Source organism: Cebus imitator, unplaced genomic scaffold (genome assembly GCF_001604975.1).
Source record: "Cebus imitator isolate Cc_AM_T3 unplaced genomic scaffold, Cebus_imitator-1.0 Scaffold29, whole genome shotgun sequence".
Classification (NCBI taxonomy): domain Eukaryota; kingdom Metazoa; phylum Chordata; class Mammalia; order Primates; family Cebidae; genus Cebus; species Cebus imitator.
In genome coordinates, this window is record NW_016107344.1 from 11010875 (window position 1) to 11023290 (window position 12416).

General features: G+C 46.1%; 1 protein-coding gene and 1 long non-coding RNA gene across 2 annotated transcripts in view; one reads left to right on the forward strand and one right to left on the reverse strand.

Moving 5' to 3' along the window:
* The window catches only part of LOC119470390, a 28676-nt gene extending 26771 nt beyond the window's left edge, over positions 1–1905 (reverse strand). The window contains exon 1 of the long non-coding RNA XR_005199280.1: positions 1740–1905. This is a non-coding gene — a long non-coding RNA (uncharacterized LOC119470390). The remainder of the gene's footprint in view (positions 1–1739) is intronic.
* A 303-nt stretch (positions 1906–2208) lies between these two features.
* Positions 2209–12416, forward strand: part of LMO7 (LIM domain 7) — a 232038-nt gene continuing 221830 nt past the window's right edge. The window contains 1 exon segment of the mRNA XM_037736810.1: positions 2209–2631. Within this exon segment, the coding sequence (XP_037592738.1) occupies positions 2563–2631 (69 nt within the window). The 5' untranslated portion in view covers positions 2209–2562.

Consider the following 12416-nt stretch of genomic DNA (forward strand, 5'->3'; position numbering starts at 1 on the left):
TGTTTTTTGAATAGCCAACAAGAGAGAAATATCTTCCCAGTTTTTTTCATCATTCTATTTTCTTTTAGGGTTTGGCCTGATCAGAGTGTAGCCGAGAGGCAAATAGGTGGTCCAGTCAGTGACTTCCATTTCAGCAGGAGCAGTTGTCTTCCTAAAGCTTGTCAGCTTTTCTAAACAGACCCACGGACTATAGACAGTGCCAATAAAAAGTGGTTGAACAAAAATGAACCTAACAAACAAAAACCACCACTCCAATCTGGAAAAATGTGGGTGGTGAACTGTTTACTCAGAAGAGATAGGTTCCAATCTAGCCTTGAGAGCTAACTTCCAGAGGACAGGAAGTACAGAGAGAAGAGAAATATGCTGAGGACACCACAAAGAAGCCTATGATAAATCCAGAAGACAGTCTGGTTTCTTCAATAAGGCAATGTCATTTCAAGAAAAAGTGGGAGTGGGGAGGAGGAGGAGTCTCTTGTGGGTGAAAAAAGATGTACTCAAACTGGGTGGTCATGGATTGAATCCTGGTCTGAGTAAGTCAGCTGTAAAAGACATTTTTGGGTCAGTTGGAAGAATGTGATATGAGTTGATAATTATTGTTAGCTTTAGTTAGGTGTGAAAATGAATTATGGTTATATAGGAAAGCATCCTTTTAAAAATGATATGTTTATTGTACCATTTAGGGGTGTCTGTCTTTACTTTAAAACTGATCACCAGGTGTGATGGCTTAGCACTTTGGGAGGCCAAGGCAGGAGGACTGCTTGAGGCCAAAGTTAAAGACCAATCTGGACAACACAGTGAGACTCCTCTCTCTAGAAAAAAATACCGAAATTAGCTGGGTGTGGTATCACTTGTCTGTAGCCCCAGCTACTTGGGAGGCTGAGGCAGGAGGATCGCTTAAGCCCAGGAGTTCAAGGTCACAGCAAGCTATGATGGCGCCACTGCACTCCAGCCTGGGCAACAGAGCTGTCTCTTAAAAAACAAACAAGTAAATAAAATTAAAAAATAAAACCCTTCAGCAGAAGAGGTGATGAATTAAATAAGGCAAAATGCAAACACTTGTTATATATAGACCCTAGGTTTTAGATAACACTTATTCTAGTAGCCTCTGCTCTATATCTAATGTTTTTCTTCATAAAAAGTAAACAACCAGAAAAATAAGAACAGGGTTTGCTTTCGTTTCAGCAGAGTAAGAACCGGTCTTTATTTTCCTCCAAACATGGAGCCATCAACCTGTGGCCTGGACAGTGCCTCAGGAGCGTGGCGTGGCCCAGGGAGCGTAGACAGACGAGCAGACTCCTTTTTGCACACCTGATTTGAGCACCGTGTGAAAAACCCGCACAAGCCAACCCGTGCGCCTCCCGCCCGACGGCCCTGCACACCCACCCAGGGCCGCTGCGGATACCGAATAACATGCCACCTCGCTGTCCCCTGAATGTCCTCAAAACACGAAGGATGGGAGTTTTGACGCTCATCGCGAGGGCGGTCACAGGGCCTGGACTGGGCTGAGCGGGCGGGAAGTGGGGAATGCAAGGTTCCCTCCCGCTCCCTCGAACCCTCGGCGTCGGGCCAGGGTGGAGGGGCGGGGACCTCCTTCCACCACCGCACCCACCTGGAAGCGGGGCGGAGCGGGGCCGGACTCCGCGGAAGCGGCCGCAGGTGCTAAGGCCACGACTCTCCTCTGCCGCCGGGTGAGCGGGGCGGCCGCAGGGGGCTGGAGCGCGGGAGGGGACGGCGCGCACTTGGCGGCAGGGCCGGATCCCGGAGGGAGAGCGCGGAGCGGGCTCGGCCGGCGCGGCGGCAGGTGAGGGCGGCGGGCCGCGCTCCCCCGCGGGGGATGTTTCTTGGCCGGGAAAGGTGCAATTGTGTGCTGCTATTCCTGGTATGTCAGGCGGGCCGGGCGGCCGCTAGCCGGGAGGGTGCAGCTCTCAGGGGCCCGGGAGGGGGAGGGAGGGCCGGCGGCCAGCGGGGCGGGTGCGGGAAGGGTGCGGGCGCGGCGGCGCATCTCCCTCGGTGCTGAGCCGCGGCCCGGGTGGGCGGCCCGGGAAGTGGAGCCTGGCGGACGGTGGCATCCCTCGGGCCAGACAGTCTGACCGCAGAGACTGCCGCGGCCGGGAACCCCGGGGAGCAGCGGGAGGGGCGGACGGAAGCGGCGACTCCGCGGGCCCCGGGCGGGCGGCGGGGGAGGGGGGGCTGGGGCGGGGCCACCGCGGGGAGGACGGCCCGGGCGCTGCGACTTTTGAAGTCCAAACTGTCGTCGGGGCCGGAGCCGCGTGCTGCCTCTGGGCGCCCGTTTCGCCTCCCGCGTCCTGCCAGGCTGCCCGGGTCCCCGCGTACCTTCGGTCGCTTTCAGGAGTTTAGAGAACGCCAGGTCTTCACGTTCTTGTAAGTTCGAGACCTTGGCGAACTGCAGAACGCAACAAAGGCAACGAGAGCCCGGGCGCCCTCGCAGCCGGAGTCTGGCGGCGGCCCGCGAATCCTCCCCGCCAGTGGGGCCCAGACGCGCGGGGACACCCCCTCCTCCAGGCACCCACTGAGTCTCTCTCCCCCTCCCTTGTCCTAGCCATGGAAGGGCTGGAGGAGGCGGAGGCCGACTGCTCCGTGGCGTTCGCCGAGGCTCAGAGATGGGTGGAGGTGAGTGCCTTTCATTCTTCCCCTCCGCAGGTGTTGGCTGCCTCGGGGCGGCGGTCGCTACGTGACTGCAGGCCCGGACACTCTGCACTTTAACCTCCTTGGGTGACCCAGCCCGCGCGAAGAAGCTGCTTGTGCTCTTCTGGGGACTCTGCGGGTTCTGCCTCTCCTGCCTCTTAACGTCCCGCTTTGATTAGTGCTGCCTAACCCCCGGCCCCCGACGTTGTCACTGGCTTCCTAGGGCAGAGGTGAGCGCTCGCCCGTCGGGTGCCGGCCCTGCGCGTCCGGGGCCTCTCCCTGCGGGTCACAGCCCAGAGCGCGTGGTGCAGAGCTGGGCCAGGGCACTCGGGTGCATTTCCTCGGGGTGCCTAGAAGTGGGGATGCTCGACCTATACCTGAGAAGCCACTGTATTCAGTGTGGAGGGGGAGCGGAAAAGAAGGGTGGGTGGGAGGGCAGGTGGAGGAGGTAACACACCGGAGGAGCACCTGGAAGGATGATTTCTCTGCAACCTCATCCAAGCTCCAGGGAGTAGGGGCCCGGCGTTGTGCTGCTTCATTTTCAGCTTTGATGAGACTGAGATCCTAGGGTCTCTCATTGAGAGTTGTTATCCTTCCAGCTGTGCCTCACAGACAAGATCATCCATTCCCTTCTTTCCCCCTGAAAAAGAGCGGGTCTCTTCATCCACGCCTTGGGGCTACATTTATCTGTAGAAGCTTAACATCAGGACTTCTAGCTGTTATTCTACCGGACGAAAAGATGACTTTTAAAACGAGGCAGAAGTCTTCCAAGCAGATGTGAATCAGGAACAACTGTTGAAAATTGTGGCATGCACCAGCATTGCAGTCATTTAGGAGTTATTGATGCCACGTGCTGGTTTAATCAACGTATTTAAAACGTCGAATTAGTCTTAAAGTTTATGCCATGGAAAAGAACAACAGGTTTACGAATTCCAAGGCAAACAATACTTGAAAATATTTTTCCTTAAAGAAATACATATATGTGTATGGAAAGAGAGAATAAACTTTCAGTGTTACATTTCTTACACTAAATAAAGGAATGTGAAATGTGAGTAGCATTACCCACGGGACAGTTGGGAGGTCTAAGCTTTTAGTGTCTTTTTAGATGGAAACTTTGAGCTGGTCTGAAGGTGACTTAGATGTAAAGAGAGGGCATGGGAAGTTGGGAGACGAATAAACACGCTATTTTGAATTGAAATGAGAGTGGAAAAATTTCAGCAATATAGTTAAGAGAAATAACTTCCCTCATTCATAAACTTTGAAAAGCCAAGACTTCCAACTGTAATTTTCCATTAGCAGTGTGTATTCTGCATAATTTTAGAAAACAAACTTGCCATTTTGTGTTTGAGTGTTGGGGATTGAGGGAGGGAGAAGGGGAGACGTGTGGACGTGTTTTGGTCATACATGGCTTCTGCGTGGAGTTTGCATCTGCATGCTTTGTATTTGTTTCAGGAAACGTGAATATGAATGATTCCACACCCTTTTTTTAGTATGCAGATTTTGGAAAATGAAGAATTCCTTTTTTGTCCCTGCTTGGTCATAATTACGTAGGGTTTCTCCAAGAAATTTGTACGTAATGAACTAGGGGAAAGTGTACTGTGATAAAAGATATCATCGGGCATGGTACATGTGGCCTCTCTACACTCTCATCGCAGTCTACGTGAAGGTGTTTATCAGCAATGAGTTGGCACCTCTATAATGTATTTTGTTCACCATTAGCAGAAAGCTGGATCTTCCTAAAGGTGCTGTCATATCCTTTCTCTCTTTTTTTTTTTTTTTTTTTTTTGAGATGGAGTTTTGCTCTTGTTACCCAGGCTGGAGTGCAATGGCATGCTCTTGGCTCACCATAACCTCCACCTCCTGGGCTCAAGCAATTTTCCTGCCTCAGCCTCCCAAGTAACTGGGATTACAGGTGTGCGCCACCATGCCCAGCTAATTTTTTGTGTGTGTGTGTGTGTGTGTGTTTTTAGTAGAGACGGGGTTTCACCATGTTGACCAGGATGGTCTCGATCTCTTGATCCCTTGGCCTCCCAAAGTGCTGGGATTATAGGCGTGAGCCACAATGCCTAGCCTGTTATATCCTTTTAATATAGTTTATGAAATTAAAATTAAGTAATTTTTTTCATGCCACATGGAGCAAGACAGTATGTTTGCCTTCATTGTGTATATGTGAGTAATTTACATGTTCACATAGTTTTAGTATACTCTGGGCATGTGAAATGACCACAGCGTGCTCACTGTTGGGGCTATTTTGTTTCTGCGGCCAGTGTCCACATTTATCTCTCTTGTCAGCTTTGCCTTTGCCACCAAAGCACATATTTTAAAATATCGTTCTTGCCAAAAGAAGCAGGATGAATGACTCTGTCATCACCACAACCTCTTTAAGAACCCCTAATCTGAAGATAAAAGGTTGATTCCAATGTGCATTTGTATTCCTTTTTCTGCTTGCTAATATTCTTGCTACATTTTGCCCTATTCCTTTACACATTACTGAAATATAGAAGGGCTTTTAAATGTACATACTGTATATGTATGCACATATATACATATGTATTGTATAGATTCTGTATGTATTAGATGTAATCTGTTATTTTATTCTTGCTGCAGCTTTGAATGCCCCAAAGTCACTAACTCCAATAACCTTGTAAAATTTTGAATGATGACTGGACTCCATTTCAACATCTTCTTGCCATTTCAGTTTTCCATCTGTGATTTTAAATAGCTAATGTGTAACTCTCATAACCACATTTTAAGTTTATTTTTTAGAGTGGAGGAGATTGAGGTAAGAGCTAGTGGTTGTTATTCTGCCAATTATTAGCATTTTATGAATCTTGTTTTTATTCATTTCAAATTGTATTTATATACTTGAGTATATATACAAACTGGCTTGTCTTCTGGTGCTAATTTTGCAATTCAAAGCAAATGCAGGAGTGCTACCCTTTAAGATAACATAATGATATCGGATTATTATGTGATTGGAAAGGCTGTTTGGAACATTAATAATGTATCAGGGCTGGTTTATGATTAAACACCAGTTTAAAACCAAGTAATGTAATGGTTTGAAGGCAAAGGCAGAGGGGAAGCTTGATTCTAGCAAGGCTACCCAGTGGGTGATGAAGTGGTAGAAAATACAGCCGGGACTCTAATTTTAGGCCTCTTCTGCAGTACCTTTTAATTTTCCCTGCCTAATAGTTGCCTTTGTCTCTCTGTTTGGGGTCACCTGAAAGTCTTGACAAAATACTAATGAGGTTGAAATTAAGGTATGTAGCACTTTGCACTGGTAGGTCACAGCTTTCTAGTCTGCAAGTTAATGTTGCTATCTAGGTTGAGGTTCAAATACAAGAGTAATTTTTATGGCTGGAGCAGAACAGGATAACTTAATTCACCACCCTCCTGCTCACTTGCCCTTCCTGTTATCTTTGGATTGGTTTTTTTCAGTATTGCTGTCACCTTGTAAGGGATGCCAACCTGAGCTCATCGCCAAGTCTGACACTAGAATATGAGTCCTTCCTCACCTCTAATTGGTCTGTTTCTCTACCTGCCCCAATTTTTATCCTTCACGTATGTGCTGTTCATCACCTTTTAACTGTTTTGCCTTTGGTGCTATTGGAAGTATTTTTGGTAATTAAGTACAGTTTCAATCAACAGATATTAAAACACTATGATAAATATGTGTTAAAAACTGTAGTGTTACACAGCAATTCTTATTCTAGCTGCAGGTCTTATGCATTTGTACTATTGACTTTGAAACGTATATAGAGTGACAAAGACATACATTTAAAAATGTTACTGAATTCATGGAAGCATTTTTTGGTAATGTGTAATTTCAATCAACAGATATTAAAGACACTGTGTTAATATTTGTTTAAAAATTGTAGCGTTAGAAAGCAATTCTTACTCTAGCTGTTGTAGTCAAAATCATTTTTCTCAAAATATAAACCTGATTGTGTTAATTCCTTTTTTTCCTGGAGAGCTATAAAAAGATTTTACAGTCCACAACCCTGAGTGTAGCCTTCATGGCCCTTTATAATCTGGTTCCTGCCTGTCAATCTAATCTTGATTTTCAATCATTTTCTCCATAACTACTTGTGTGGCTGCCAGATAGCATAGCAATTTAGGGTACAGTTCTGAAGTCAAATCATCGTTCAGGTGTGGACTCTGCTATTTAAATCCTGTAGGTCTTTTTTCCTCTTAATCTCCCCTGGTGGTTGTGCCAGTTAAGTGGATGCTGATGTAGAGCAACAGATGCTCCCTAATCCATTGCTTGTGTTTCTCCTTGCACAGAATGCAGTTTTGTCACCTCCATGTTTTTGTATGGATGGAATACCTGTTACTCCTTGTTGACCTAGTAAACACCTCTTCAATCTTCCATACTTGGGCTAAAATCAATCTTTATGTGAAGCCTTCCCGAAATCACCAAACCTCCCAGGCCCATCCATTCCTTTCTCCCCTGTCTTACCCACATAAATCTCTCTTTTTGCGTCGTGTGGTATAGTTCTATTCGTTTTTCTGTATTAGCCTGTGAGCTGACTGAGGGCAGGAATCATATCTCATTTATTGCCTGAGTGCTTGGCGTGGTGCCTGGTGAATGCTTGTTGAATGAAAGTGCGAATAAAGTTACAGCTTTAACAACATTAAAAAATAGCATTTTTAGCAGGGCGCGGTGGCTCACGCCTGTAATCCCAGCACTTTGGGAGGCTGAGGCAGGTGGATCACGAGGTCAGGAGTTTGAGACTAGCCTGGCCAATATGGTGAAACCATGTCTCTACTAATAATACAGAAAAGTCAGCTGTGTGTGAAGGAGCAAGCCTGGAATCCCAGTTACTCGGGAGGCTGAGGCAAAAGAATCACTTGAACCCAGGAAGCGGAGATTGCAGTGAGCTGAGATCGTGCCACTGCACTCCAGCCTGGGTGACAAAGCGAGAATCAAACTCAAAAAAAAAAAAAAAAAAAAAAAAAAAAAAAAGCTTTTAAGGAGCAGAACTCATTCTCTTTCCAGTGGAAACTTGCTTCAGTGTGCCAAGCTTTATTGGTTACAGTTGTTTGGTTGCGACCTGCTGCAGGATGTGTCTTCATCCGCCAGTGTGTACTTGTCTATTTACTTAGCATTTCCTCTTCTTGCTCTGTTGCCTAGGCTGGGGTGCAGTGGCCTAATCTCTGCTCACTACAACCTCTACCTCCTGGGTTCAAGAGATTCTCCTGCCTCAGCCTCCAGAGTAGCTGGGATTACAGGTGTGTGTCACCACACCTGGTTAATTTTTTGTATTTTTAGTAGAGATGGGGTTTCACCATGTTGGGCAGGCTGGTCTGGAACTCCTGAGCTCAGGTGATCCGCCTGCCTCGGCCTCCCAGCTGGGATTATAGGCTGTTCCTGAGTTACCTTACTCTGCTCCTGCCCTCCACTTGATGATCTCCCTCATGGAGACTTACATTTAATCATCTCAAAAATACCTACTATGTGCCTACTGTGTGCCAGGCACTTGCTGGGCTTATGGATTCAGTCACCAAATTCTTAGCCCTTACCTGGACCTTCAAAGAGAGGCAGCTCCCATGAGAAGCAGCAGTGCTGTCAGATAGTGAAGTTCATCTAGTACATGTGATGGCATTGATGAGGCAGCCTGAGTCTTCCTGGAGAGTCAGGTTAAGTGCACAGAGAAGGCAGCATTTGAGCTGAGGCTGCGATGGGGCTGACCCATTTGTCCACTAGGCTGGGGCATTGTGGCCTGTTTTAACTTGTCAGGTGTGAAATCTTGAAGTTGCATACAGCATAGCTTCCAGGAGTTGCTGAGAGTACTTTCGCTGAAGCACCTTACTGAGGTCATGTTTTATCTGCAGTGACATGCACTGATTTTAAGTATACCATATAGGAGTTTTGTCAGACCAATATGCCTAAGTCGCCAGTACCCAGTCGAGATACGGAACACTTTTTGTTGTTGTTGTTTTTTTTTTTTTGAGATGGAGTCTCTCTCTGTCACCTGGCTGGAGTGCAGTGGTGTGATCTCAGTTTACTGCAACTTCTGCCTCCCAAGTTCAAGCGATTCTCCTGCCTCAGGCTCCCGAGTAGCCGGGCCTACAGATGCGTGCCACCACGCCCAGCTCATTTTTGTATTTTTAATAGAGATGGGGTTTCACTATGTTGGCCAGGATGGTCTTGATCTCTTGACCTCGTGATCTGCCCCCCTCACCCTCCCAAAGTGCTGAGATTACAGGTGTGAGCCACCATGCCCGGCCAAAGATACGGAGCACTTTTCATCACTCAAGAGGGTTCCCTTCCAGAGAGCACATCAATCTCCGCTCCTTTGGTAAGCATCCACTCTTTGATTTCTAGCACTATGGATTTCTCAAGGTAGGTGTGAATGGCCAAGAAATGTCTTAATGCCTACTTGTCATCTCATTTTTTTCTTTTACTTTTTTTTTGAGACAGGATCTCACTCTGTTTCCCAGGCTGGAGTGCAGTGGTATGATCTTGGCTCACTGCAACCTTCGCCTCCTGGGTTCAAGTGATTCTCCTGCCTCAGCCTCCTGAGTAGCTGCTACTATAGGTGTGCACCACCATGCCTAGATAATTTTTGTATTTCTTTTCTTTCTTTCTTTTTTTTTCTTTTGGTAGAGATAGCGATTCACCGTGTTGCCCAGGCTGGTCTGAAGCTCCTGGCCTCAAGTGAACCACCTGCCTTGGCCTCCCAAAGTGCTGGGATTACAGGGCATGAGCCACCATGCCTGGCCCCATTTTTTTCTTTATGCAGTGTTTTATGATTTCTTGAACACGGCATCTTTATATGGCAAATAAGAAAGGATCCTAGAAAAGATAGGGGTGGCAAGAGATGAGGGAGTTCATGAAATCCTCTTGGGAGAGAACTGATTCACACAAATAGGAGCCTGGGCGGGAATGCTGTTAGAACAGCCTGACTCCAGGAAGTGTAAACAGATATGTCAAAGTGTTTCCTGAGGAACTGGGAGGATTCCAGCACTGTGTCAGTCATTCTGGATTCTTCCAATGTACTGATGCACTGAAAGCTAGAAATGACCTCTTTCATAAAGTGAGGAAAAATACAAAGAACTTGTACCTTTAATAACACAGGGTATCAGCCAGGCATGGTGGCTCATGCCTACAATCTCAGAAGTTTGGGAGGTTGACGAGGGAGGATGGCTTGAGGCCAGGAGTTCAAGACCAGCCTGGTCAACACAGCAAAAAATCTACCAAAAAAAAAAAAAAAAAGGTGGCACACACCTGCATCTCAGCTGCTTGGGAGGCTTAGGTGGGAGGATCACCTGAGCCTGGGCAGTAGAGGCTGTGGTGTGCCATGATTGTGCCACTGCACTCCAGCCTGGGTGACAGAGTAAGACCCTATCTCTAAAAGTAAATGAATAAATAGAGTATTCTTGAACCAGTCAGGGAAGTGGACCCACTGGGTGAAAAATAATAAATGAATGATTTATGGTTCTTGATACATATCACCAAAGATACCCTCTAAAACCTTTGTGGCAGTTTGCACAATGAACAGGGGTTGAGGGCAACATTTTCCTCATATTCTGGCCCAAATTAGAAATTGTTATTTGTATTTTCCCTCTAAGTGAATAGTAGATGAAAGGCACATGTTGTCCTAATTTTTCCCCAGATTATTTATTGGTGATCTTAAACTTTTTTGTAACAGATGACCCATCGGGTTTCCTCCATTGAGGAAGGATGGAGCTGAGTAAAGTAGGGTTCTGTGTCTTCCTAATAAAGCCACAAAAGGCTCAATGAAGTCACATTTGGCCCTTGTGAAGAAGCCTTGAAACCTTGGTGTTTGTTAAGCCATTTGTAAAGCACAAATCCTTAAAGCTTCTCCTAAGCTTAGGGAGAGAGGAATAGTGTCCTGGATTGGACGGCGGGGAGTGTGCCGATTTATTCAATCTGTGTTGGTTCTTGTCTTTCTGTGCAGTGCTCTAGCTCTCTTTCTCTCTGAACTCCAAGGGTGCTTTGGGCAGGGAGGGTCTGCTGTTGAGACTAAGCCCTCCACTTACCTCCCCGCTTCCTATTAAGACTGCTTCTCAACATACCAGCATTTGAGTTCTAGAAACACACTAGCTCTGTGAATGCTAGTTAAGAAAAGCAAAGCGACATCAACATATTTGCCCAATCCTTTTAGTTGGGAGGCAATGCACCTTGCAGGTGAACTCTGTCTTTGAGTTAGCGTCTCCAGGTGGGGTTGCTTATGTTGTTCCTGCGCCCTGCAGTTCCTGACAGAACGTTCCCAAATACTCATTGAATGAATGAATATTTTGTGTTCAATCAAAAGGTTGGCCTATTTAATTGATGTTTCTGGATCTCCCTAAGCCTGTTAACTGTCAAAAATGTGTTAGAGCCTGAGGAAGTGATAAATTATGCATACCTGTACTTACTTTAGTTTCAGAATGTGTTAAATAATTATTGGTTGTGTTTCTTTAAAAACACATTTGGTGTAGTCAAAGCTCTTAATAAGGATCATAGCTGTCATATACGCACAACTTTGAAACGGAGGTTTAACACACTCAACCTGCAGCTTTGCTTAAAGAAATGGACATTGGCAAGTTCTACTCTGATGAGTCACAGCACAGTCCTATGAACAGCCTTGCCAAATATTATGAAATACCCCAGTGGTATGCCCAAAGACTGCTTCTCACTTCTGGATACAGAATGCTGAGTTTGCTGCTTGAGTGCAGTTTTATGTTGGTAGACAGCACTAGACCTTCTGTCGGTCAAGCACAATGGGATTGCCATGTAGGAGAGATTAGGAAATTTTTGTATGGATTCAGAGGGCAGAACTGCTAACAACTGTGAGACTTTTGACTCAGTATTTTGAAGACCTTTCTATGAATATAGCAGTGCCCTCCACTAGAGAAGCTGACTTGAATAGTAAGTTACCTACTAGTGAAGGTTTTTTGCAAGGGAAGCTGAATAAATGACAACTAAAGCAACTAGTATTCTTGAGTTACTGCCACATGCATGATAAGTGGCTAGTGCATTATACCCATGTATCTTATAATGAAGGACTATTATTACCTGAGGATCTTTTCCAATGAGAGAAAAGAGGGGTGAGAGGTAAAATGATTTCCTCAAGGAAACACCAGAAGCTGTAAGAGCTGGCCTGAGGATTTGAATACCGACGGCCTGCCCTCTTAGTCATTATCCTCTGCTGCCTGGGAGTGGCGCTGGCCAGGTGGCTCATCACTGTTAAGGAATTTAGAATTAGAAAGGAATGGGCTCTTTGTCCTTGTTTCACCGAAAGCTGTAAGATTAGCTGTTTTTCGTACATGACAAATCCTATACAGCTCCCGTTCACCAGCACAAATTCTTTCCTGTGATGTTAGTGCCATATTACTACATGATCATCAAATATATATAAGTTACAGAATTGCCAATAGACATTATTTTTTTTCTTTTTTAGAGACAGGATCTCACTCTGTTGCCCAGGCTAGAGTGCATGGTATGATCAGAGCTCACTGCCGCCTTGACTCCTGTGCTCAGGCGATCTTCCTGCCTCAGCATCTGGGACAGTTGGGACTGTAGGCACACACCACCACACCCAGATAATTAATTTTTTTTTTTTGGTAGGGACAAGGTCTTGCTTTGTTTCCTAAACTGGTTTTGAACTCCTGGCTTCAAGCAATCCTCCCAACTTGGCCTCCCAAACTGTTGGGATGACAGCTGTGAGCCACCATGCCCAGCCAGATGGACACTATTGAGCAATTGCAGACTTTAGGTTTATGTATTTGATTGTATTTTAGTGATTGTTAGTGTTCATCAA